Below are 27754 nucleotides of genomic sequence, written 5' to 3' on the forward strand. Positions count from 1 at the left end.
TTGCCTCTGTGTGTCTGTCCTGTATGTGACTGCAGCCTGAAGCCTTTGCAGAGGAGCGACAAGAGTGACATGTAAAATCAGAAGTACCTTCAGGAAATGCATAGATGTCCTACTCTAGTACTAAATTCCTGCTAATAATAGAACCTCCTGGACTTGAGTGTTGTGTCAGTCATCGCTAAGTAGTCTTTTTAAACACCTAAAGTGAGCAATTGGTGGAAGAGTACTTTTTCTTAATAGTCAACCAAGATCTCTTGTGACTTGTTTACAGCCCAGCCATTGGTTATTTTTAAGGTGCTAAGTCAAGTCCACTGACTTACTGAAGGTGTGTGGTATGGTGGATGCAAGTATCCATATCTGTTAGTCAAGAACAGCACTCAGTTCATGAATTCATTTAGTTTATGAATCCACTTAAAAATCAAAACGAACAAAATCCTTCCAGTCTCACTACGTTCTGTGGATACAGAGAGGTTGGGAGAAGGCACCTGCCTGGCCCATGCCTTTTAGGTATTCTGTGTTTGTTTTGAGTGTGCCCTTCTGACACGAGTTCTTACATCTGTTTCGTTTCCCTGCTCCTATTTAAAAATACGAAAGAGGGAGTCAGGCTTGGCACAGGACAGAGGCGCCATCTCCAGGCCCTTTGGGGAATACTCAGGAAGAGAGCAGTGACATTTAGGTGTTTGTGGTGTAGCAGACAGTTAATAACTGTCTCTACCCTCTGCTGTTCAACACAGTTGTATGATGTGCTGATCTCACCAGGGATGTTGGATGTTCTCATATCAAGATAACTGAATCCTCCTTAGGTCCAAGAGTTTTTTTTAATGAGTTTGAGAAAAGCCTGAAGGAGCCATCACAGTTGTGCCTTCTTCAGGGCCAAATGCTGGCTAAGAGTAAAGTAATTTTTTTTTTTTTCCTGCTGAAATATTCTTTTACAAGTTCTGCAGAGAAAAATGTCCTTACTCAGATGGTTTTGATTTTTCCTTAAGACTTAGTACAATGAACAGTGTTAGAGTCTTGGAAACAATGCAAGTCAAGGTTCAGCTTGGTCGTACAGCTCCTTTCTTTTCACAGACTCACACTTTATTTCTTCCATTATAAAACATTGTGCAGTATTTCAGTGTTAAAATAGACAATGTTAAAATAGATAGAATTCCTAGGGACTTTACAAACAGTAGCTCTACATTTCTGCCTGAAAGGGAGAATAGGTTACCTTTTTTTCCATAGATGTTTCGCAGCTGTCTCTGTGCTGCACACTTGTGTCTTACTTAATTACAGGCGATGCAACAGAAATGGCTTCGTAGAGCAGCTTGTTTGTATCTCCCCTGAGCTGCATCTTCCAGCACTGCAGTGGCTTTAGAGCTGTGAGGGAGCAAACTGCTTGTTCTGCTTCACGGACACACTGCCAGCTAACATGAGACTCCCTACTGTCTCCTGCTGACTGTGGTCTACAAAGCTGAATGCTGCTTATTTTAGTTCTGACTCCATCTGATTGCAAAATCCGCATGTTGACTTGGAAACTGAGTCAGTTTGATATAGAAATTGCTGGTGGGACATGAATAAGGAAGCCCAAGATGGCACTAAGTGCTTCAAAATGTAATTTTGGACTCTTTGAGGCATCATTTTCTTTATGACGATCAGTGAAGTGTTTCTGTGAAATCTAGAAAGAATGAGTTTGTCTAACAGAATAGTCTCTCTTGCACTAATACTCTATTTTTTTTCTTATTGCTAATGTCTTGGGACAATATGGCTGAAAACATTGAGCCTAACTTTGTGGTCTGTTGAAAGGGACAGGATTGTTTGCTTCCTGCAGTTTGGATAGTGAAAAGAGACTGATCTGTTTAACTTTGCCAAATCTTTGTTTCCTTTTCTGGTTTTCACATGCCTCAATATTTAGTTGGCAAAATATTCCAGGGAATAGCTTTCAAATCTTTGTTTAGTTGATAATCTTTTTCCCTCTTAGAAGCCTCAATAAGGGTATTGAGTTGGAACTAAACAACATCCTGCGTTTGACTCCACACAGGCATTTCAGTTTTTAAGTGTATTTGAAAGTGCTGGAAGCTATAGTGGTTTTTACTCAAAACCTCAGGGAAACAAAATGAACTTTGAGCTGTTGACATTGAACTTGATGTTGCTTGAGAAATGGCAGATGTGTAGACACTGAATAACTCTCCTTACACTATCTGTGGATGTTCAGAAAATGACACATCTCAAGTCTTTGGGGTCCTATGATGGGCAGCACATTTCGTGGAAGACATGCCCATTTTGCAGATGATTATTTCTTAAAACTTAGTTGTTGCTGGTTTCCAGGAAACTTCCTCTTTTTGAAAGTAGAACCATGTTTCTTTGCTTCTTTTTGTAGTCCACCACGTATTAAAGATGAACCAGATGATGATGGGTTTTATGCATCTCCTAAAGAGGACTCCAAACCCCTGAAGAGACCTCGAGAAGATGATGAGTAAGTGGCGTGGGTGCTGGTGACTTGGATGTTTGCCTTTGGTTTTAAAAAGAGAACTTTGAGGGAGCAGGTGGAATTTCAAGTGATCAGCACAGACTTCTTGAGATGGGTACTGGAGGTCTGAGACCAGACTCCTTACGCTGTTACAAGTTCTCTGAGCAGGGCAGGGATAGTATTTTTGCTGTGCAAGGCAAAATGCCATTACCTGCTTCTGCAGATGGTGCTGTGAAATGTTGCAGAACTAGTAAATAAAAAAGAAAAACCCCAGAAGGCAGGTAAAGACTGATGAAGATTGTAAAACAAAAATGTGAGCACATGAGGTATTAACATAGCTAAGTGGCTGCAGTGGTTTCTGTTGGGCAAGGAAATGACTGCACATGAGAACAGAAATGCACTGTCAGCCTGTTTGCAGGCAGGGGGAGGTTTGCCTGCACTGCCTGGCGTGGTTTGCCTGGAGTCTCAATTTGTCATAAGTTATGCTGAGGGTTGCTGTCTGAAAGAGAAGCACATGTGATGTTTGCCTGACACAGGAACCCACTGAAATACAAGCTCAGTTCCATCTCACTGTGATCTGCCACTGTGTCCATCCAGCTCTTCAGGTAGTTTGTCCTTATTAGCAGTCAGGAGTTAATGGGTTGGAAGGGTTTCACCATGGTGGCACTCCATCCCTGTGTGTCTCAGTTTCCAAGAGACATGGGTGGGACATCTTTCCTTTTGTGTAATCACTTGCTGCCTTCTGGATGTATGATGTCTCATGTCTGCAACAGAAAGATTAGGAATTGGGGTATTTCTGTACGTTAAGGAGTGGTTTGTCTGTATAGAGCTCGAGGATAGGGACAATAAGGTTGAGTGCCTATGCATGAGCATCTAGGAGAAGGCTGGTAAAGCAGATATCCTGCTGGGACTCTGCTCCAGACCACCCAACCAGGATGAAGAGGTGGATGAACTGTGCTATAAGTGGCTGGCTGACGTTTCAGCATTGCCAGCCCTTGTTCTTGTGGGAGACTTTAACCTGCCGGATATCTGCTGGAAACTCAACACAGCAGAGAGGAAGCAGACTGGGAGATTCCTGGAGTGTGTGCAAAAGAACTTTCTGTCTCAGCTGGTAAGGACAGCTGCGGCCTACCAGGAGTAGTAGCCTGCTGGACCTGCAGTTTACAAACAGAAGGGCAGGTGGGAGATGTGGTGGTCATGGGCACAGCGACCATGAAATGATGGAGTTTTCAGTATTTGGTGAAAGAGGGGCATCAACAAAACCTCTACCCTGGACTTCCTTCCAAAAGGCAGACTTTGGCCTATTCAGGGCACTGATTCAAAGTCCCTTGGGAAACAGCCCTTAAAAACAAAGGGGCCCAGGAAGGCTGGACATACTTTAAGACAGAAATCTTGAAGGCATGGGGAGCAGCCTGTCCCCATGTGCAAGAAGATGAGCCAGCAGGGAAGAAGACCAGCCTACCTGAGCAGGGAACTTTTACAGGAACTCAAAGAAAAAGAGAGTGTATCACCTTTGGAAAAAGGGGTAGGCCACTCCAGAAGTGCTTAAGGATCTCTTTAGGTCATGCAGAAAGAAAACAAGAGATTCAAAAGCTCAGTTAGAACTTAATCTGGCCGCTTCTGTAAAGGATAATAAGTGTTTTTATAAATAAGTTAATAACGAAAGGAGGGCTGAGGAAAACCTTCATTCTTTATTGGATACCAGAGGGAATATGTTACCAAAGACAAGAAGACGACTGAGGTACTTAATGGCTTTTTTGTATCAGTCTTCAACAGTAGGACTGGTTATCCTGAGGGCAGATGGGTCCCTGAGCTGATAGACAGGCATGGGGAGCAGAATGGACCCCCTGCAGCCCAGGAGGAAACAGTCAGTGATGTGCTGAGCCCCTTAGATGCTCACAGTTCTATGGGACTGGATGGGATTCATCCAAGTGTGCTGAGGAGGCAGTGGAAGAGCTCCACAGATTGGTCTTCCATCATTTATCCACTCCTGCCACACCAGAGGTCTGGAGGTGCCAATGTGACACCCATCCACAAGAAAAACCAGGAGGAGGATCCAAGGAACTTCAGGCCTGTCAGCCTGACCTCAGTGCCCAAGAAGGTCATGGAGCAGATCATCCTGAGTGCAGTCACACTCAGCCTGGAGAAAAGAAGGCTCAGGGGTGACCTTATCACTCTCCAGAACTCCCTGACAGGAGGGTGCAGCCAGGTGGGGGTCAGGCTCTGCTCCCAGGGAACAAGGGACAGGACAGGGGGACATGGTCTTAAGCTGCACCAGGGGGAGGTTTAGGTTGGACATTAGGAGGAATTTCTTCACTGAAAGGGTGATTGGACATTGGAATGGGCTGCCCAGGGAGGTGGTGGAGTCACTGTCCCTGGAGGTGTTTAAGGAAAAACTGGATGTGGCACTCGGTGTCCTGGTCTGGTTGACAAGGTGGTGTTGAATCACAGGTTGGACTTGATAATCTCAGAGGTCTTTTCCAACCTCACTGGAAATGAGATTGTGTTTATGTAATTTGCCAGTACTCAGTTTCACTATTGTTTGAACTAGTGGGGGTTGCAGAAAGTGAGCCTTGTGGGCAAGGTCCCACACTGACGACTGGAAAAAGAGTTGGGATAGAATATGCCAGTAAGGTTTTACCCATTTATCCTATCCCATGTAATCACTGCGTGGCTACTAGTGCTTTTGAATCAATTCTTCATCGAGGAAGATGTTTGCTTCAGCAGTGTGAAACTTGCCGAGAGGGATTGACAGTAACATCTTGTGGGTTTTGTAGGCTGTTGTGCTGGATTGGGATTATTGAGTCTTCTGAGGGAGCAGGGTATAAATTATATTCTTTAGAAATTAAAAATGCCAGAAATACTGCAAGCTCGTGCACACAAACTTTGTACATCTATGACTTCTCTTTATTTGTATTGGAAAATGGATCGCTTTCATCAGCAAGTCTTTTTGTTCTTAGTGCTGACTACAAACCCAAGAAAATCAAAACAGAAGACATCAAGAAAGCAAAGAAAAGGAAACAAGAGGAGGAAGAGGTAATGTGACAGACAAGTTTATGATCAAGAAAAGCCAGGCTATTTGGTGTGGAATTACGCAGAGCAGGGGGAACCTGATTTTGTCCGGAACAGAGCTGTGTGTGGCAGATCCCCCTATGGTGCAGATATTAACTTACCTGAACTACAATGTATAAAAAGTCTGGGAAACTTTCTTTCCTACCCTTAAAACAGTGGGTGGAGAAGATGCCTCCAGGACATGAACTTTCAGGCTGTTCCAGGCAATTCGCAGTCCTTCTGTTAAGGAGCTGGCAGGGAGCAGGGGAGCCTTGCTCACAATGTGGTAATTGCACAGATGATGTGGCAGGGTTCGGAGGCAGGGGAGATGAAACAGAGATTGAGATGCTAGAGGGAAGCTTAAAGCATTTAGATGGAGCCTAGGTGGAAATTTCTTTGGAGAGGCACTTGGAAAAGGTTAGCCATAATTTGAACTACACTTCCCACGTAGCAAAGGAACCCTTGTGAGACACATGTTGCGGCACCTCCTGGCAGTAGGGTTAATTCTTCCCTTCAAAGGAAGTGTCTCTACACTGAGCATACACCAGTAGAATCCCAGAAGCCACCTGAGAGGGGTCGTTGTGCTCTGTAGCATTTGCCAGACCAGACACACCAGTGCAGGCCAGGGAGGAGGTTCTGTAACTCAGCAGTTCCATTCCCGTGGCCCAGACTTGCCCCTTACCAGGTGAGACAGAATAACTGGCTGTGTGCATTTAGCATGTCCCCAGTGTAAAGTAAAAGAATCCGGCTGAAAACTTAAGTGGGACCATCAGCAGACTTTGACTTAATGGGATGATCTAAGAGCACATTTATGCGGCGAAGCCACAGGAATTCCGTTCTTATATACCCCAAGAGAGAGTCTTTTAGTTTTAACACATCTTTTCAAGGGAGGGGGAAATACAGTAGCTTGTTCTAACAAATTCTTACTCATTTTGCAGGACAGCAAAGCAAAGAAAGTCAAGAGCAAAGATAAGAAAGTCCCTGAAGCGGACAAAAGAAAGAAGCCGAAAAAAGAAGAGGAGCAAAAATGGAAATGGTAACTATATATAGTCAGTGCTGTAGGCTCCCATCTGCACCTGGACTTGCCTGTACCTCCCATGCTGGCTGAATAAGCACATCTGGCTTTCTCTTCTGTTGATTCATGAGGATTTGTTCTGAATAATTGGCTTACTTTCTGGTAAGCTCTAAATAAATATCTCATTCACTGTGTTCATCCTCTGAAGTAGAAGTGATATCCCTAAAACAGGAAATAAGTGTTTTGTGGGGTTGTCTGTGGTTTTTTTTCCCTGTGTCACATAGAGGCTGCCTATAATGATCAGATACCAATATTCTTGTGCCCAGAAGCTGTTCTGTGCTGACATGCTTCAGAGCAGTATGAAAGCTTGTAGGCTTGGGGGTGTCAGCAGGAATATATTCATAGGTGCAGGTGGATTAAGGAATGTATTAATATGTGCAGATGTGTTAATCAGTATTCTAGTAGAATTTATCTGTTATATAGAGGTACAGCATGAGTGGGTGTCCAGCTTTTCATTCTAGCTGGGTGTCAGCTGTGCCTCTCAAAACTGCTCCTGCACTGGCACAAAAATGAAAGTTGTTCAAGTGACCAGTTAAGCTCAGACTCTTCGACAAATGATTTCTGAAAATGAGTTTTAAATGAAAAACACTTTCTGTCGTGCCCAGGATCCTTAAGTAACATCACTGAAGTTGTACTTTTCACCCACTCTTAAATTTTTTTAGAACCTTTTTTAAGTAGGTCTGACCTTTGTGGTTCATTTGGAATACAGACCTGTGATGCATCAGTAGTGCTCTGTGTAAGAAACCTGCTGGATTTTTTTTTTGTAACTCTCCATAGTAATTTAAGCTGTTATTTCTAGATTTGAAGGAGTTTGTGTGTTTGGAAGTTTTGGCCTTAGTACTTCCCTCATTTTAGTGCATATGTACTTCTCAAAAGCATGTGTGTTTTCTGCCCTCCTGTAATGTATTTTTATGACCTTTCAGGGATGTTTCCATGAGCACTTTCTTTTTTCAGATCATTTGGCTGTAGAGTTGGGGAAAGTCTTTGCAATCTCTTCAATCCTTTCAGGTTCAATCCTTTACTCCTTTATTGACACTATTATTGATTCATCTTTAAAAAGAAAAAAATCTTCTGTAGTGTTTATAGTCTTACATGTTTCTCTTTGACTGTCACAGCTTCCTCAGAACATCAGCACTTGCAAATCTTTTTCTTACTTGAATACTCCCTTGAAACTTAGGTTTCCAGCCCCTCCCCAAACCTTCCCTTTTTCCTGAGCAATCCCCTTTTTTCTCAATCCCTTTGACAGCATATTTTTAATGCGCAGTAACATTAACAGACTACAGGGACATGAAGCAGTAGGAAGCTACAGAAGGTCCTTCTAAGCCTTAATGATCTGTTGTCTTTTTGGCTTTGTCTCAGCTCCCCTTGCTGGTTCTTTCTAGCTCAATATTCTGTTTTTGCAGCTCCCTTTTATTGTGGGCTGTATCCTTGAACAGCAGACCTTTACTGGAAAGCTGTGCTGTTCTCCCCTCACCTGCCTGGGCAGCACAGGCCCCTGTAGCTGTGTTAAGCTCTGCAGTTTGTGCTTACTGCTGAGGAAAACTGCCTTGGAAAGCATGTTTTGCAGGATTTGGCACTGGGTAGCTGCATCCTTCTGCTGATGTTCCTGTCATCCATCTGCAGCTTTGTATAGCGCGTCTTTGCTGGACAAGGTTTCATCTGCACTTCAGTTGTTTCTCTTAAGGGCATTTTATGTTCCATCTGAGTCAATTTTCTGAGTGTCTGATACCTTTTTGGCTGCTTCCTCAAGTGCTTGCTGCCTTGAGCATTTTCATCCTCACTTATGTGAATGTTTGATGCAGACATCCCCAAGGCACTGGCCTCATTCATCACCACGTGGAGCTCTCGCAGAGGTCATTTTCACACCCTGTCAGCGTGTGAAGGATGTGATCCAGAAGTGCACCTTACGAGCACTTCTCCCATCTTGTGTTACAGCAAGTTCATTTCCTTGAAATAACATATCCCTGAGGTGTGTTCTGGTTTTTTCTTAAGAATCTTCTCTCTTTTCATTCCACTTAAAAGATCTTCCCCAACTTTTCTTTCCTGAGACAGCAAGTTTGATGTGGGATTTAATTAAGAAGCCTATATGACTGATGAGTTGTTGCTGAAATCAGTGAGGCAGCTTTCCTAATAGGCAGCATTCTCCTTGCTCCTACAAAATCATGTGTGGAGCGTTGCTTTAGAACCAGAAGCTGCCAAGGGCAGTGGTGCTGTAATGCTTTTTCTGTTTGAAACCAAATGAGGATGAAAAATGAGCTAAACTCAGGAGGCTCACTTTCACCTTTTGTCTTAATGCTTATGTATGATGTTTAGGAAGGTGGAGGAGGGATTGGGGATGGTTTGTGGTCTTTTTGTGGCGCACTTTCTGGTAGTTTTGAGCTTAGAAACTACCTCATGAATCCCAGGTTTCCTTGTAGCCTTCCCAGAAGGCACAGTGTCCTTCTGCTATCAATTTAAACTGCTGCATGTCTAGTACTGCTTTTACATGTGTCCTTTCTAAAAGAACAGGAGGGGATAGAGGTACAGAATTTCTCATCAAGTAAATACGAGACAAATAAATTTAAAATAAGAGAATGACAAACCTGTCCTGAAAAGTAGTAACTACTGTGAATGATGCCCTTATTTTGTTCTCACTGGAATAAAATTGCTCATTGTCAGAGAGGAGAAGCTTATTCTGGCAGAGAGGAGAGTGGTTTAGGTTTGTTTTGCTGAAAGGAGCTTCTGGGTGGAAGAACCTAGGCCTATGTTTGACAAAATATTTATATTTCTAGCTTCTAATTAATTAAAAAAAACCCAAAACACAACAATCATTAGGAATGTAAATATTTGGAATCTTTGTCAATATTGCTTTCTTATATCAACATGGTTTACTTAAGCCTTCTTCCCAGCCAGGGACTGAAGTCTGAATGCAGTTCTGCACTGATAGCTGGGGTTGGGTGCTTTCCTGTTAAAGCTGTTGCTTCTCATCAGAAGTAGTCAGGTCCAGTGGTGTGGTCAAAGGTGGTGCCTTTCAAACTCTAGCCAGCTGCTATGTTGCTGTTGTTCCTAAATTGTTGATGTACAGACACGAGTGAAACATTTTGAGTGTCTTCTAGCAGAAACTCTTATCTCTGTGCAGTGTTTCTCTTCCATGCAGTGACTTTTATCTCAGTAGAGATGAAGCAATCTATCAGTGCATCACAGCTCCTGAGATGCAGGCAGTACGTGCACATCTCTCCTCAGCTGCCGTGGCACCTGGAATGGGAATGCTGCTCCTTAGAGCTGACACCAGACAGAAGCTTAAACTCCTTTTTTTTATTGTCATGGCTGCTCAACAAAGTTGTCTGGGCAATTCAGAGACTGAGTGCTGTGACAGGTTAATGGTCTTCAGCTGATTGATGGCTGAGGTGAAATAGCCTTTCCCAGCAGGTAATCCTGTGCCAGCAGCATGTAGCAGTAATGTTGTGGTAATTATGAAAGGAGCTTGGAGGGGAGGAGTGTGGAATCAGTGACCTAGGCACTGGGAGCTGGGGGAAGGATCCTGGCCTGGCAGGACCCTTTTCTCTGCAGATGAATTGCTGACCCTCTTTGCTTGGAATGTGGCATTGGTGGCGCCTGCCTTGCTGTGTTGTGATACCAAATGCATCACTTGCAAAGCATTTTTATAGAGCGTTTCTTATAGAGCCTCTTTAAGGCAAACATGCAGTTTTCTGGGCTGCTCTGGTTTTGTTCAAGTATGCTTTTCTTACCCAGAGAATTGGAATGAATTTAAAATGACAGAGCAGGTTTTAGTCTTTCTTGTCCAAGCAGGTTGGTTCTCATTTAGCTTGTAAATGAACATCTGTTTCTTTATCTCTGCCCTTAATGGCATATTGTCCACATCTGAAAGCAGCTGCATAATATACCACAATTGTTTGAGTTTGCTGAGCAGGCATCCTGGACCTGATGTTAGATCACAGCTGAAGCTAATTTAGCATGATCCTAGCTGGTTTACAGGGTCCAAGTCTTATTTTCTTAAGATCCAAGCAATTTCAGCTGTGTGATTTCGTGAAAAGAGGAGCAAATGAGAGGTGAGGAATAGGATGGCATCAGGTAATCTGCAGCCCCAGGTGTTGTGTTCATGGACACGACTGGGCTTTTGGAGGGGAAAAAAAAAAAAAAAAAAGAGGAGAAAAGAAAGAATTAAATGGTGATAGTACATTAAGTATTTGTTGTTGGTCTGTACCCTACAAAGCAGTGATTTCTTGCTGGTTTAGCATACTCTCATACCCACACAGTAATAAAATGAAGATTGGGAGCTTAAAATTGTATTGGTTCATATTTCTCTCTTGAAGGTGGGAAGAAGAGCGCTACCCTGAAGGCATTAAATGGAAGTTCCTAGAGCACAAAGGTCCTGTATTTGCTCCACCATATGAACCTCTGCCTGAAAATGTCAAGTTTTATTATGATGGTGAGTTAATCTGTGTTTCTACTTGCTAGGAAGAGAAATAAACATCTCAGGCTATTGCGGTGTTCTTCTGGGGACTGAAGAGCTGAGGAGGTGGTTGTGTTTTAGTGGTTCACTTAAATCAGCTCCTCAGCAGCAAAGTGAGGTCTGTGCAAGGAAAGGGATTTACCTGAGCCTGCTGAATTCTGCTCACTGAAGTGACACAGGGATAAACCTGTTCTCAGTCCCTTATGGTGGTGAATCTCTCAGGTTCCTTTGCAGAATGAGTGTCTGATGCCTCAGAGTAGCAGTGCCTGACCAGTGGAGTGTGTAATTGTAGCTGCCTCGTCACTGGTTACCTTTAGGCTTGCTCTTGTTTTCTTTAACCTCAAGAATTGCAGCTTCCATCATCTGTGGTGAAATTCATGATTGATTGGTGGTGTGAGCAAAATGAAAGACAATTGAATTTGGGTACAGATGGTTAGGATCTTGTAGGAATGAATGGGATGACCCTGGCCTCAAGGACACAGCCCTCTCATGTAAGTCATGGTCCCACTCCCTGACACCTGCGTGTGGTAGAACTAATTGGTGTGGGATTGAAATATCCTGGGCTGCCTGGTTGATTGAGGCTCACGTGAAAGGGATTATATGATGTGATGCCTGCTGGAGCCTGAATTTGATGACCCGTGTGTTTCCTTTTAGTCCTGTGATCATGTTAAATGAAGGATCAAATTAACCCAGGATTGAATTAGGTGGGAGGTATTTGAATGGATGAAAATGCAATTTTTGGTGATGGGGACATCTGCACATGGAACTCTTCCAGGAGCAACGTGCTGTTTTCATGTGACATGACACAGTGTTTTTAAATACTGAAGAATAGGTGGCATTACATTTTCAGCAGCAAAGTAGTGAAATAAATATGCTGTAGCATATTAAAGGCTATCTTCAAGCAAGTAGCACAGTGATCAAGGATGTCTGCAGCCTTCTTTCTTAGGGTTTGATAAGAACCTGATAAAAAGTTGGAAATTGTTTCCCTGTATTGAAAAATGCATGATCTCTCCTGTTGTCTAGAGAAGGGGAGGGGCAGATTGCATTGTAGCTATCCCTTGGTGCAGACAACAGTAAGCTCCTCATCTCTCCAGCCTTCTATTTCACAGAGCCTCTGCAGGGATTTGTGTAACCTCTGCCTCTGTCATCACAGAAATTCATCAATAAGCTCAACAGTCACGGGGTGGGCAAGGAGGGGGTCTGGCAAATAAAGACATCCCATAAGTCTTCCTTGAGAAACTAGGCAAAAAATCAGATGTTTGATTTATACAGCAGCTGCTGAGAGCCTCTGTCTGTGCTCACAAGGCGTTGTCTCATTTCGAGATTATCCCAGGGTGATTTGTAGAGCCCAGTAATGAGGCTGTGGCTGGCCAGTGGCCGGCTCGCACCGGAGGAATCTGTCCCCGGCCTGGGGATTCACTGCCCGCTTTCATCTCATGTAACAGCTGCTGGGGCTCTTGGAAGTGCCTGTGATACCTGCTCAGGGAAGGAGCTTGAAATGCCAAAGCCATCCTTTTTCAGTGCCTGTGGGTTAACCAGTCACTGCTCATAGTCCAGTGGTGGCTCAAACTTGCACATTTTTCTGTAGGTGGGGCAAGGTAAGAGTGTAGGTGGTGGCAGTTGCAGTGGTGGCCATGAGGGCTCTTCTGCTCTTTATGTCCCCTGGTTGCTGTCTGGTTTTCATTTTTTAAATCAGGTAACTAATATCATGCCTCTGGAATAAATCCTTTCTTTACCAGCTCTGTCACTTGGGAGCCTTTTCAAACCTTCGTGAAAAAAAAGGATATTGTGTCCAGCGAAATATATTCTAAAGTGGTTAGATAAAGATGACTGAGCCTTCAGCTAGCTGGGAAAAATATCAGACATTTTAGCCCCATAACATGTTACTAACTCGATAGCCTCTGTCAAGCTAAAATTGCAGCCTGGAAAAACAGTCCCTTGCTGTCTCTCCCTTCCCCCATTTCCTGTTATAAGCAAACAAATGCTGTATTTTAGGTTACAGCTTAAAAATTGGCAGAGTTACTATTGTTTTTATTTAATCGTGGAATATTCTCAGATCATTGGGAGGACCTTTTGCTAAGTCCTGTTTTACGAGGGTTTATAGATCTTAAGTCTTTATAGCTGACTCCCATGCTTTAATTTTAGAGATGATGCAACTTTTGAAAATATGTAGTAAATCCAAAGCGTGGTATTTTTTTTTTCCAAGAGCACAGATTGAACAGTTTCTTGTGTTCACTTTTGTGCAGTAAAATGGTTGTTAGAAATCCCCAGGTATTGACTGTCTGCCAACCATTGGAACTTTAAATATTTCTTGCAACTAGATGGAGATGTGAGCTGCATGCAGAATCCTTCAGAGGGATCACTGGCACCCCACGTTTCATCAGGAATGCAATCAGGACCAAAAAGTGCTCGATAGGAATGTTAGATGTCGAATCCACAGCCTCCATGCTGCAGCAGCCTCTATTCCCTTGTGTTTCAGTCTTCCCTTGCAGCAATTCCACTTTGTGCTGCAGTCATGCAGAGAAGCTGGAATGTGACCCCTCCATTCACTGACAGCTCAGTCTTTCTTAAAAACAACTGGCTTTTGAGCCTGCTTTGGAGATGCAGGAGTGCATTCCCACAGCAGAGGGAACAATTAGCAGAACCCTGACACGTTTCCCTGCAATGAAGGAGAGTTGAATATTTGGCATCTCTTCCCAGCCTATTTGTAGCGTATCCAGAGGAAGGGCTCTTCCTGCCTAGAAATAGCTGAAGGCTGGAAGGGGTGTTCCGAGGTGGAGTCTGTGCATTGAAAAGGAATACAGGGACTGTACTTCCCATATGTCTGAGTGCTGGAATATGAAATTTAATAAAATCCCTGCCTCTTTGACATCAAACAGCAGCGTCTCCCCAGGAGCACACCCAGCACGGGGGTGGCTCAGCAGAGGGTTTCCTGCAGCAGGCCTTTTCCCCTTCCTGCCCTGCAGCCCAGACCTGCCTCACATCAGATTGCTGTTGCTTTTTTTAATGTTTAGATTCCAGAGGAAACTTTTTTCAAAATGTTTGTGGTGGAAGTGAAACAATTGTGCTCTTGTGTTTCCTTTGCCCATTCAAGTTGCTGTATTATGTAACATTTTAAGACAAACTTCTCTGTAGTAAAAATATAATCCTGTAGGGTAGTTACTATATTCTCTTTATAGCTTTGATTCCTGTTTACCATTTTCTTTAAGAAGCAAACCTTTCTTTGTAGGTAAAGTCATTAAGCTGAGTACCAAAGCAGAAGAAGTTGCTACATTCTTTGCAAAAATGCTTGATCATGAGTACACTACAAAGGAGATCTTCAGGAAAAACTTCTTCAAGGACTGGAGAAAGGTATGCACATAGTCCTGGGCTGCAGTGACTGCGAACATGGCCAGTGTCTCCTCAGCACGGGCCAGTGAAAAGGGGCTACTGTTCCATGCATGCAAAAGTTGGCTTAAGGCCACTGAAAGCTGCCTCACACTGTAGCTGTGAAGTTTCCCGTTTATCCTGTAGTTTCACCAGGAAGGACCCTACCATAAATGCCTTTCTAAACCAGCAAAGTCAGGGTTCTCTGCATGATGCAGCATGATGGGTGTACCTGACCTCCCTGTTACATGCCTTGTGTAAGAGCCAGATTTACTAGAAGGAAACCCCTTCCAAAGACCTAAAATGGAGATATTCACCTCAGTCATCAGCCATAACAGCAAACCAAACGTTTGATGCACTTTTCCTGGATGGGTTTCTGGGTTTTTCTCCCCATCCCTCAGCAGTCCCAGTCACAGCTGGGTGTGGAAGTGCTTTGGAAAGTGGTGCAGCATTGCCCAGTGCTTGGGGAGATCAGAGCCCTGCAATGCCAGTGCTCCACAGGATCTGCCGCTTGTCCTTTCTTTCCTCTTTGACCTCAGCTGGAGTGAGCCTGTGCAAGAATTGGGGGATTCTTGGGGTGGTTATTGTGAGAACCTGCCTGTTGTTCCTGTTTAAGCTGCCTGGAGTAGCGTAAGCTCTGCTATGCATGGAAACTTTTGTGTATGTGTGTGTAAACTTAAAGCACTGCTTTCCTTCTGCAAGGAAATGACCTCTGAAGAGAAGAGCACTATCACCAACCTCAGCAAGTGTGACTTCACCCACATGAGCCAGTATTTCAAAGCTCAGTCGGAAGCTAGGAAACAGATGTCCAAGGAGGAGAAACAGGTACCAGAGGGAATTCTAGGAGACTTCATGATTCTTAGCTGGCTTGTAAACATCTCTGTGTAATCATTCTCCTTGCTGTGCATATGTCAGTGTTTTCTTCAGCTTTCAGATTATTGCTTTCAGGTGAACTGTAGGAGTCTGCACTGTGCAGCTCAGGTAGGGCAGAGCACTGTGTTTACAGCTGAATCTTCATCCTGACTTAAATGATATTGATAGGGCTGATCCTGCTTAGGGAAATAAAGTTAAGTAAGTAATAGCTTAAGTAAAGTTAAGTAATAGCTTAAGTTAATAAAGAGAATCAGAGGTGCTGCCTCTGGGTTCATTGGTCCCTGGGAAATAATGAGCAGTGGATACTCTGTTAAGGATGGCATAGATAAGGATGGTGCAGCAATGCCATCAGTGAATAACATGAGAGAAGAAATCTTAAACATCAAGTAATGCTGTTTTTTGAATAAAAATGAACTTTATTATCCAGTAGCATGGCTACAGTGTCTCGTAGGTTGAGAATTAAATTAACTGCAGTGGATGTTGGAAGGTGAAAACCTTCCCCAAGTTCTAAGTTGATCCTCTGCAATGCTTTAGTAGTTGTCCTTTGAATGATGGGCCTGGCAGCTTGGAATTACAGCCTTTGGGATCAGAGGGATCCCATCAAAATAGAGAGCCCTTGTCTTCCTGCTGTTTTGGTTTGATAAATGTGGGTGAGCCCTTCAGTTCCTGTCCATGGTAGCTCTTAAAATGGAGCAGAAGTGGCTTTTTCTGTTTCTTAGCTGGTGCAGCAGTGCTGTCTGTGGGTCAGATGTTTTATTTTGAGCTGCAATGTTTTTATTTTTCCTTCTGTATAATTAGAGTTCAGGCACAGAAGTATGCAGTGAAATCTCAGCACATTCTTTCTTAGAAGGCTGTGTTCTGCTTATGAGACCATTTGCTGACACAGGCTTGACATGCAGCAGCCTGGAGACATTCCTTTGCCTGCTTTCCAATGCTGAGTTCAAACACAGAAGTCTTCTATACACAGAATTTTTTACATAAACAACAAGATACGAAGTCCAGTGGATGCCAAATGCTGAGTATAGAATATAAAGTAGCAGGACTGTGCTGGGAGTACCCTTGAATCTGAGATAGATGGATAGAGATACATGCCTCTATTGTGACAAAACTGTAGCTGCCTTCACCAGCACTGATCTGTTTCCCTCAAATACAAGTTTTCACACATTCTTTCTCTTTTTCCAGTTTGTTTGTGCTGCTTGCATTTTATGAATGCTTTTCTGGCCAGTCTGATACACTTGCCATGATGGGGATCTGGTTTTGGGTTGGGTCTTCAGCATTAGTGTGGTGCAAATATAAAAATTTGTTAAGTCTTGGCATATGAAGGTATGTGTGGTGCTGCATGTGCCACATCATCTTCGCTTTTGGCTTTTCCCAGAAAATCAAAGAGGAGAACGAGCGGCTATTAAAGGAGTATGGTTACTGTGTGATGGACAACCACAAGGAGAGGATTGCCAACTTTAAGATTGAACCCCCAGGTCTCTTCCGAGGTCGTGGCAACCATCCCAAAATGGGAATGTTGAAGAGACGCATCATGCCTGAAGACATCATCATTAACTGCAGCAAGTGAGCACTGCATGCTTCACGCCTTGGCTTTGCTTTCTAGAGCTCATTTTTTAAAACTCTGTATCAGTTGATACTCAAACATGTAGAATTAGGGATGCAGCTTATCTTGTTCTCATATGGATAAGAAACTGAGTCATACAAGCAAAGACTGAGCAAGGCAATCATGGGGTTCATGTAGAACTTTGTCAACATATTTTCTTCCTCACGCCTACAGCCTACATCTGCTTGAACTGCCTTTCCTGCTAGTATTTCCAGAAAATAATTTTATTCTACATAGGTTGCCCCACTTTGTCTTCCTTGATGTTGAAGGCTAAGGTTTGGTGGGCTTCTCTTCACTCTCTCTAGTCCTCATAAGTGTCCACACTATTGCAGTGTGCACAAATCAAAATTCGTCCTAGCAATGTGTCCCACCTACAGTGTAATTCTTCAGCAGGTCCATGTTGGTAGCAGTTACATTCCTGATCTTTGACTGTTCATTTTGATTTATTTGGTTTCCTGCTTGTGGAGATAATGCAGTTTTGTTGCCTCAGTTCCTTTCCCTGCACTTTCTTTGTGTAATGCTGGTTATTACCTTCTCTGTTTTGATGCTGGTGGGATTTTCTTTAAATAGCTTTTATCGTCTGTTTTCTAATTCTCTGTAGGGATTCCAAAATCCCTGCCCCTCCACCAGGACACAAATGGAAGGAGGTCCGGCATGATAACAAGGTGACCTGGCTGGTGTCATGGACTGAGAACATCCAAGGCTCTATCAAATATATCATGTTGAACCCTAGCTCAAGAATTAAGGTAAAGATCTAGTTAAAAAAACAAAACCAAAGCAATCTTCCTGGTCAAGTTTCCAAGAAGCAAATGTAGCTCTTGATTAGGGAAGAGATAGGAGGTAAAGCTACCTGGCTGTTTCATCCTACAGTGGTTGAAAAACGTAGGGAAGCTTCTGTGCTTCTGTTCCCCCTTGAAAAGAGAGGATACAGTTACTGCCCAGGAGAGCAGGTGAAGTCTTCAAAATGTCTCTGAAAAACGTCACTGTGTCATTTCTTGTGGAATCCTTTAACCTGTGTAAACCTAAAAGGAAGCATTTTATCCAAGAAAGGGCTTGCTCTGGTGGATATTTCACATACATTTGGCTTTAACTTCCACTGCCTGGTCATGTAGTGAAGTTCTAACCACGGGTTGCTAATTAGTTGTTTGTAAAATTAAAAACCCGGCCAGGCTCCTGGCTGAGAAGGCTGGTAAGGAGCTCATGACTGAAGGAAAACAAACTCCTGCTGCGGGAGCAAATACCCAGTCTGTGGCTCAAGTCCATAAAAGCAAGAATTTAAGCTCCTTTCATGAAGTCTTTTCCTGAGAGATTTTTTCCTGGATTGGAAACAAGGAGTTTGTCCTACAAATAAAGGAGGAAAAATATCTCTGTTCCTTGTGAATTCCTGCCCTCTTTTTGCTATGTCTTGAATATATAATAATGATGATGAACTGTTGATGTTGCTTTTGCCTTTTATGGGTATTTAATTACACAGCTGAAAGAACATAAGTGCCATCTGAATAAAGCAGAGGAAGCCATTTGTATTTTGAGAAGCAGGGAAGATGTGTCTTTTGTGTCCCTCTCTAGCTGCTTCCATGGAAGCATTTAATATCATGGAAATCTGAATGACCTGCAGCTGTGTGGCAGCACAGTGTGAAGCTGAGCTGTGCAGCAGCAGCATCTCAGTGCTTTTGTACAGCGAGACCATTTGCCACACACGGGCTTGCAAAGCCTTGAGATGCAGATTGGAGCTGGTCCTCTGCGTGCTCTCTAGTGCTGACTCTATTCCAACTTCCCTGCAGGGTGAGAAGGACTGGCAGAAGTACGAGACAGCTCGGAGGTTGAAGAAGTGTGTAGATAAAATCCGGAATCAATACCGAGAAGACTGGAAATCCAAAGAGATGAAAGTACGGCAGAGGGCTGTCGCACTGTACTTCATTGACAAGGTGAGGCTCCTTCCTTGGCTCCCCTCGCCTTCCCTGTCCTGCTGGGAATACTTGGGAATGCTGTGTGTTTGTCTTGAAGGCAGAATTGAGCCCAGTTACTAAGGTATCCTGAGACTTCCTGGTGAGCAGGCTCCTTTTCCTTCCCATTACCTGGAATCCAGAGCAATAAACTATTGTACTAAACACAGCTATTTCAGGCAGCATTGTTTAGTTCAGGCAAAACTCACGGCCTGGTTCCAGAATCACCCAGTTGGATTACTGGGAAGTCTGTGTGGGCCTTTTGTCTCCAGCTGTTTCAGTTTTCCTGCTGGGAATTTCTGCTGGTTTGTCACCTCTTCAGTTTGAGGTCACAGTTGTGAGGTTTTGTAATTACGATAATTTTTTCACCGCAGCATAAGGAAAACTGCAGTTGTGTTGATGCATTTAAAGCAACTTAAAACCAGTTCCCAGAGAGCTGTTCCCTAGTAGCATATGGTGTCTTGACTAACTAAATTAACAGGTCTTGTTCAAAATGGTTTGATGTGAACCAGGCAAATTTGATGTGAATAATTGTGGTTTCATATGACCACTGAAGATTTCAAAAGTTAGAAATTGTTTTAGCCAGCACTGTTAAATATATGTGTTTTTATGCAGTCAAATGTAGCCTTTAATTAATTGATACAAGCCAATATTTATATAACCTATATGCTATTTGAAATGTATTTAGTGTGCAGTGAACAGGTAGGATCATAGAAGGTGAACAACTGAACTGTTTGTTTCAGGTAGAGTTCACATGGAAGTCAATTTGATTTTTAAAAACTGCCACACTTTTTGAAATTAATTTCCATTAGTCAGAACTGTGTCACAGTTTGAGTTACATAATGAGCAAAAGTTGGTAAAGCATCCTGGCTTAAACTCTTAAAATAAGGAGATATTCTCCTCTGGACACTGCTGGTTCTAGGCCATTGTCTGAAGGCTTGCAGCATCTCTGTGTTCTGGGGACAGTTTGAATTCCTTACTTCTCTTATCTCGATATTAATGTAGCTTGCCCTGAGAGCTGGTAATGAAAAAGAAGAAGGAGAGACAGCTGACACCGTGGGCTGCTGCTCTCTGAGAGTAGAGCACATCAAGCTGCATCCTGAACTGGATGGGCAGGAATACGTGGTTGAGTTTGACTTCCTCGGGAAGGACTCCATCCGATACTACAACAAAGTCCCTGTGGAGAAGAGGGTAAGGCACCTCCACAAGCACATACACAGACTGAACTGTTAGAGATGTGGTCAGCACAGTTTGGATGGCATTAACACGTTGCTTTATCAGTGCTAAGACACCGAGCCAAGAAATAAGTCAGTTAATGTGACATGCTCTTTATTGGCAGTGCCATGGAAGGTGGTGTGACACAGCCTGGCAGATGAGATGTTCAGACATGTTGCTCCTCTTCCCTGTGGTGTCAGTGGGAAGAGTTGACATAGCATAACTGTAACAGCTGTGCTAGATGAGTTTCCTGGGTCTTGTTCTGGTCACCAGAGTTGGTTTTGTCACCTGTAGGTGGTGGAGTTCCAGGCCCATGTGACAAGAAACAGCTTTAAAAGTTCTGAAATACTGCTGGCATTGGCAGAGCAGCAGTTTGATGGGGGCTTTGATAATACACACCTCTGTCACAGTGGTTTGGTTCATGTTGGATCTGAGCCCTCACAGAGGTAGATCTTAATCTTTGCTGCTCCAGAGCCTGTGGAGTAGGTGCACTGATACCCCTGGCCTATGAACCTGGGTGTCTGCCAGCCAAGACTTCTTATGCCATGTCAATTCTTTTATTTCTGTCATCCACCAGTTTCAAATTGGCTGTGATTTTGGCCTCATTTCAGAATCGATCCCTATCCAGCAGCGTGAACCTGGAGGGCACTATCCAAAATGTTTTTGTGGGTGTAACAGCTTTGCATTTGGTCCACAGCTCTGTGGTCTGTGTTAGATACCCTGTGTATAATACTGTGGTAGTTGTCATGACAGTCAGCAGTAAATGTTGGCCTCTTGAGGAGCAAAACAACTGAAAAAAAAAATCAAACTACCGCTGCTCTAGAAACTAACTTGTGCTGGAATTCTTGGTTCCCTGTGTGAAGAAGAAAGCATATTCTTCTGTTTAAATTTATTGGTATCTCTTGTTATTTTTTCAGTGCTTAAAATGAGGAGTTGATTATTGTAGAACTAGAAATCTTTGTATATTGGGTGTCTATAGAAGAATGTGTGTTGTTCAGAAGCTGGGGAATTGGAGCACGCAGAACTGGGATTTGTGGTCTCTGTTATAATCAAAGATGCTTTGATTATTCTCCCTACCCCACTGAGACACGTTTGGGATGAAATTGTATGAAACAATGCAGCAGTGAGGAGGGTTTCTTGTAGCTTCAGTCCATGGAAAATGGCTCAGGGGTCTCTTGGGCTTGAGTAATAGTAGGAGAGTAAGGAAAAGACAGTAGCTTTGGGGTCTCTTTCTCTGTTAGGCAGCTACACCAGAGCAGAGTCAGATCTCCTGTAATTTTGATCCAAAGGATGAGGATAAAGGGCGTTGAAGGCTCAGGACTCCTGTTGCTGGGGAGGAACCTGCAGCACAGGCATTGCATTGAGAGATGGGTCTTTGCATGCTGAGAAGTAACATCCAGCATCATCACTGTTCCCTGGAACAGTTTAATGGCTCCCTGGCAGTCTTGCTTTCATACAACTCAGTCCTGCCCAGTGCTGTGTGGTCTGTGTGCCTGACATTCCTGGGGTTTTTTTCCTGCAGGTGTTTAAGAATCTTCAGCTGTTCATGGAGAACAAGCAGCCTGAGGATGACCTCTTTGACCGCCTCAATGTAAGCACATAGTTCCTGGTGAGGGTGGTGGAGCACCATGAGCAGGCTTGCTCTGCAGCAGGCAGTAACAGCTGCTCTGTTCCAGAAATGGTTTCAGTGGAAATTTTTTTCCAGAGCAGCCTCAAGGCAGTGAGAGTCTGTCTCAGTCTGGTGGCTGAATTGTCCACTGTGCCCACAGGTTCCCAAAGCGATGGGCCTTGGTCCTGGTGAGCCTGCCTGGCTCTGACCTGGGGAGTGTTTTCAGAGTTCAGAGATGATGAATGTGTGAGGTGACAGATTTTCAGATGCCATCCCTGTCTGCACACTTGACTCTGTGGGAGCACTGTGGTGGTCCAGGCACTTTTATTGTTACTGGAAACCAAAATCTCTGCACCAAAGAAATCCTTTTTGGCCACTTGTGGTACTTGTTACCAATCTAATACTTGTTGGTTCTTTGTTCACTTTTGCTGTGGTTTCAGTAATGCTGTGGCTATTCTGTTGTGGTCAGGTCTGAGTACACCAGGCCTCAGCCGTGAGCTGCACTTCTGTGTCAGCCATGGGTCCAGAGGTTTCACAAATGCTGTGGCCATTCCTAGTGCTCACTGTCACCTCCTTTCTGCTTCTTCAGACCAGTATCTTAAATAAACACCTTCAAGACCTTATGGAGGGACTGACAGCCAAGGTATTCCGTACTTACAATGCCTCCATCACGCTACAGCAGCAGCTCAAGGAGCTCACTAATCGTAAGTCTTGCCCCTGAAGCTGTGAGGGGAACAGATCTGACTGTGCAACACAGACCTGGCTTCCTTGGCTGAGCCACAAGTCGTGTATCTGTTCACCACTTCCTTGTTACAGTTCTCCCAGTGCAAACGTCAGGCAGCTGAGGTCTGACCAAAAATCTGCTGTCAATCTTTGGGGGTAGTTGAACAGCCCAGCACTGGGGCAGAACAGAACTGACTTGTGAGCACACCAGGGTGTATTTTCCAGGTTATGCCTATCCTTTACCAAATCTGTTTGCTTTCTATTTAATTGTGAGGTGTTGTAGATGACAGGCAAGGCAGGTGCATCTGTAACAGCGCCACATTCCTTGGCTGCTCATCCACAACCTCTGTGAGCAGGGCTGCCTTGCACTTGGCAGCTTTACCAAGTGGGCACATTGGACCTGTGAAGCCTAGCGGTGTCCTGGGCAGGGTGGTCCTGCTGTCCCCTGCTCTGGGCATGGCTGTGCTTCCCCTCTGTTGAGTTGAGATGGTGTCAGTGGTGATGAGTAACATCCAGAAGGAGTTAGGGGCTGGGATGGAAGTGGCCAGGCTTTTGGGACTACAGTTGGAGTGCAGTGTTGAGAATGGCCATGGGAGCGGAAGGCTGGTTCTGCAGTGGCTGTGGGATGCTGGCTGGGGCAGCACACCCTGGAGAACCCACTCGTTCACCACTTCCCTTCCTTCACAGCGGATGACAACATCCCAGCAAAGATCCTCTCCTACAACCGTGCCAACAGAGCAGTGGCCATTCTGTGTAACCACCAGAGAGCTCCACCCAAAACCTTCGAGAAGTCCATGATGAACCTGCAGAGCAAGGTACCTCCCCCTGCCCAGCTCAGGGGCAGCAGGGCTCCACGTGCTGCATCTCAGGAGTCAGGATTCCTTTCCCGTGAGGTGAAAGCAGAGCCTGCTTTTCCCTGTCAGGAGTTGGTAGTGTGCATCAGAGATGATGCTTGGAGATGAGCAGCGAGCTGGAAGGGGCTTCTCTGAGTTATGTTTTACTTGTAAAGAAAAGACCGGACCCTTTTTCTGCCCTTCATCCTATAGCTGTGTGTTCTGCTGCCATTGAAACTTGAGAGCAGCAGTCTCTAGCTGTGATCTGTGTCCCCTAAAGAACCTGGAGTGGGCATCCACCCCTGTTGTGTGAATCCCAGGCCACTGTCCGTGTGTACATAGTACATTATGCCCCTCTGACTTGACCTCTTCCTTTGCAGATTGTTTCTGGTGAAGGCCATGAGGTCCAAAGGGGTTAGGTCTGTTCCTGGTCTGGCTTTAGAATAACCTTCACAATAAGGAGTTCTGGTTTGGCACTGCAGTGTCCCCTGCTTCCATAACACCTAACATGGCTGCCTTCACCCTAGATCCTAGAGCTTGGGGATGTTTAAGGGGAGTGGTTGAGCAGGGGCTGCAAAATGCTAAATCTCCCTGAATCCTAAGCTTACTGAAGAAGAACTGCGTGGAGCATTAACACCTTTCAGTGTGTAGGATTTGGGGCTGATTCCTGCTGAGGGATCAGGGATCATCCTTCCATGTAGCCATCAGAGAGCTGGTAGTAGTGGGATGCAGTGGAGGCAGACAAGCTGCCAGGAGGGATTGTTGGCCAGGCCAGACCAAGCCAATTCCTTGGCCTGCTTGGTTGTAGCTGTGTGAGAAAGCTCCCAGCACCATCTTGTCTTTGGAAATTAGTGAGGCCCTATTTTTTGAAGGGGATATCTCACCACACTTGGCTGTGCAGTGGCCAGTGGCCTGATTGCTCTGCAGGAGTGGATCTGACTGCTGGTAGATTCTGAACGTGGTCACAAACTGGCTTCCTGGGTCATGCTGCCCAGGGGTGACTGACACAGCTGTCAGCAGCTTGTTCACAGTGCTGCCATCTGGTTTTGCCTCTCCTAGATTGATGCCAAGAAGGAGCAATTAGCTGATGCCAGGAGGGAACTGAAAAGCGCCAAAGCTGATGCCAAGGTCCGGAGGGATGAGAAGTCTAAAAAGTAAGGCTGGTGTTACTGGGCTGTGCAATGGTCCCAGAAGGGGTCCTTAACCCTGTATTCCACTCTCCTGGCCTGTGATTTGGGAAGGCTTTCTTTTGTCCTTTTCATTCTGTGCCTGAAGAAATGGTCACCCACGGGGTGGTGTGACCTTGCGGTTCCTGACGTGGTCACTCGTGCCCAGCCCTGGGAGCTGAGCACCCACCAGTGCTCACCCACCCCGCTGCTGCCCAGGACCAGCAGAGGGGTGGATCCAGTGTGCAGCATTGCTCTTTGTGGGGAGCCAGGGCTCACACAATTAATTACTGCACAGGCACCTCCCTGAGTTCCGCGCTCCCCGTCGGAAGCCCACGGCACAGACGATGTGCTGGGCTCCGTGTGGGCTCTGCAGAGCAGCCACGGGGGAGCTGAGTTACAGGAGCTCTGAAAGCAGGATCACAGCATGACTTACTGAGGGATAGATGGGCTGGTGTGGGAGTGGGTGTAGCATCAGAACAGTTCAGGCTGTTGCTTCCAACCCTTTAAAACAAAACTGCTGCTTAAGATTCCTGCTCTGCCTCTTGGAAAATGTCAGTTCTTAATTGCATGTGCTGAGTGTGTTGTGTCACCATCTGTGCTGACACAGCTGCCCTGTGTGGCTGGTGGCATTGCTTACCTTGAGCAGAGTCCCTTTGGGTTCCCACAGTGCTGGCAGGGCATTAGGAATTCAGTGCTGTGTTCTTTGCCACCCCAGGACAGTGGAGAGCAAGAAGAAAGCAGTGCAGAGGATCGAGGAGCAACTGATGAAGCTGGAGGTTCAGGCTACAGATAGGGAGGAGAACAAGCAGATCGCTTTGGGCACCTCCAAACTCAACTATCTGGATCCCAGGATCTCTGTTGCTTGGTAAGCACCTGCCTGAGATGTGCTGGGGTGATCCACCCCACCCCTTCACCTCTGTCTTGTCCCCACACATAGCAACAAGGGCAGGGTCTCTGGCCTTCCTTTTATCCCAAACTCTAACAGCATCTCCTCTCCTGCAGGTGTAAGAAGTGGGGAATTCCTATAGAGAAGATTTATAACAAAACCCAACGAGAGAAATTTGCCTGGGCTATCGACATGGCAGAGGAAGACTATGAGTTTTAACCTGTTTTTATTGAGCTGAATTTTATGGGAAAAGGGAGTAGCCTGGTTTTTAGGGAGATTGATAAACTGTGAGCCTTACTTGTCCTTGGATGCTGGGGAAGGGGGAGGAAAGGGGCAAGTGAGCATCAGATAAAACAACAGCCAATAACTTGCAGAAAGCATAACCTGGAAATATCCTAAAGGAGCTGAGCCAGTTGTCCTATGGACAACTTATTTAAAAATGTTTCAGAGATCCAAATTCTAGCTGTCTGGTTTGTGTGGTTTTTCTCTTGAGGCAGGGCAAGTGGATGGGGATTTGTCAACCTTCCGCCAGGCAAATTCACCATCACACTGAGAGCGTGGGAATCTTTAGCTACTGTATACAAAATCCAATTATATTGGTGCGTTTTTACAGTTAGGGTTTTGCAATAACTTCTATATTTTAATAGAAAATGGACTCCTTAACCCCTGCCCTTCCCCTCCCCCTCCCGCCCCATTTCAGAATTTAACAAATAAACGAAATTTAAGGAACCCAACGCACCTGTTACAGCTATCACTATAGTCATGGAAATACCCAAATCTTTTTCAATTTGTCACTTGAAACAGTTGTGGCATTGGAACATGAATTTACAAATATCCACCACATTTGTTCAGAGCAAATCATGATGGGAAATCGGCCTCCTGACTTGAGTGTTCCTATTTTAAATGTGAATTTTTCTTTCTTTTTAATTATTTTAAAATATTTAAACAGTTTTCTTTCTTTATGATCTTAAAGATCATGTAGGTTTGGGGAGCGGGTGGGGGGAGGGGGCCGTGTGATGGGAAGATGTGTGTGGAATTTGAGGACAAGTGAAATTGGAAACAAATGACATTCCCATCACCCTTTGTTCTGAACATGCTCTGTACACTTCCAAGAATTATCTACTTTTTAGGTTTGTCAGACTGTTTTACCTTTTTTCCCCCCCCTTTTTTTCTAAGCCCCACTCCCCTCTTTTACTTGAAAGATTTTATTGTGTAAAAAGAAGTTTCACAGGTCAATAAATTTCGAGGGAAATGAGCATTGGTCCAAAAAGGAAAATAATCAAGATTTTAGGGCTTTTATTTTTTTCTTTTGTAATTGTGTAAAAAAATTTTAAAAATTAAAAAGCAGAATTTTAATGTGAAACCTTTTTTTGCTATAATCATTAGTCTTAGAGGCATTGTTAGCGTAGTGTGTGTGCAAGACCATTTCCTGCAGCCTTTCCTCAACAAGTATCTTCTATTTTTATCATGAATTCCCTTTTAATCAACTGTAGGTTATTTAAAATAAATTCCTACAACTTAGCTGAGTGTTGGTGTCTCTGTGTTCTTTCACCTCCAGCCCTGGACATGAGTGAGGCCCCTGTGGTCGCTGGGCTGAGGGAGATGGTGGGGTGCAATTTCTGTTCCCAGCAGGAATTCCCTGAAGGATGTGGCCCATCCCTGCCTTGCTGTGGTTGTGCTGCACCCTCTCTGGTGGTCACTGTGGGTTTCCATGCAGGTGCAGCTCAGCATCAGTTTGCTTTGTCCTGGGAAAAAGCAGAGAGCAGGAGCAGGCGGAGGCAGTGACACCGGAGCTGCTCTTCCTGGCCTGGTTTCTCTGCTGCCTTTTATTGACCCCCAGCCCCCTTACACAGAGGAGAAGGGAGGGAGAGCAGCTCCTTCCCCTTCATGGCTGGGAAGGGCAGGAGGCTGGGCAAGGACACAGGTGATGAGACTGATGGATGCATTCTCCTCCCTGGCACTGGGAGCAGCCCTGGCCTGGTGTTGTTGGGGGCTGTGAAGCAGACACAGGCCCTGGCTGCTCTGCAAGCACCTCCCTGTGACCCCAGAGCTCTGGTGGGCTCCCAGACCCCCGAGGGCAGCTGTGGGGTCAGGCTCAGCCAGCTGAGGAGCCTCTGGGCAGCCAGCCCCGAGCAGGGCTTCCTGCTGCCTGCTGTGATCTTCCAGGCACTTTGTTGTGGCTGCACAAACTTGGAGCTTGGCAGGAGTTGCCGTTTGCTCTCTGGGGCATTTCCAAGGTGCAGCAGCGAAAATGCCAGCAGAGAGGGAAAAGGGCTCATTGTGCTCCCGACCTGCCCGTGCCTGAACAATGCAGCCTGTAAAAATATCCTTTCTATTTATACAGCCCTCCTTCCCGCCTGCAGCCCTGGCCCAGTTATCCCGTATCTTACAAATTCCCATCTCTTACACCACTGAACAGGGAATTGTTGAGTGCAGTGGGGAGGGATGTACTCCCACAGAGGGGATCCCCCACCCCAGCATCGCTGCTGGCAGATCCACCTTCTCCCTG

General features: G+C 44.9%; 1 protein-coding gene across 1 annotated transcript in view; it reads left to right on the forward strand.

The window, feature by feature from the left end:
- The window catches only part of LOC121673099 (DNA topoisomerase 1), a 66679-nt gene extending 39913 nt beyond the window's left edge, over positions 1–26766 (forward strand). The window contains exons 6-21 of the mRNA XM_042046150.1: positions 2357–2452; positions 5407–5482; positions 6436–6533; positions 10886–11001; positions 14255–14376; positions 15094–15216; positions 16640–16827; positions 17469–17613; positions 18649–18792; positions 19816–20001; positions 21548–21616; positions 22224–22338; positions 23045–23172; positions 24250–24344; positions 25075–25224; positions 25362–26766. Coding sequence (XP_041902084.1) covers positions 2357–2452; positions 5407–5482; positions 6436–6533; positions 10886–11001; positions 14255–14376; positions 15094–15216; positions 16640–16827; positions 17469–17613; positions 18649–18792; positions 19816–20001; positions 21548–21616; positions 22224–22338; positions 23045–23172; positions 24250–24344; positions 25075–25224; positions 25362–25464 — 1954 coding nt within the window. The 3' untranslated portion in view covers positions 25465–26766. The remainder of the gene's footprint in view (positions 1–2356; positions 2453–5406; positions 5483–6435; positions 6534–10885; positions 11002–14254; positions 14377–15093; positions 15217–16639; positions 16828–17468; positions 17614–18648; positions 18793–19815; positions 20002–21547; positions 21617–22223; positions 22339–23044; positions 23173–24249; positions 24345–25074; positions 25225–25361) is intronic.
- Positions 26767–27754: the final 988 nt, after the last annotated feature.

Source organism: Corvus kubaryi, unplaced genomic scaffold, assembly GCF_017639235.1.
Source record: "Corvus kubaryi isolate FWS band 111438036 unplaced genomic scaffold, C.kubaryi_AGA036_p1.0 65189, whole genome shotgun sequence".
NCBI classification, from domain to species: Eukaryota; Metazoa; Chordata; class Aves; order Passeriformes; family Corvidae; genus Corvus; species Corvus kubaryi.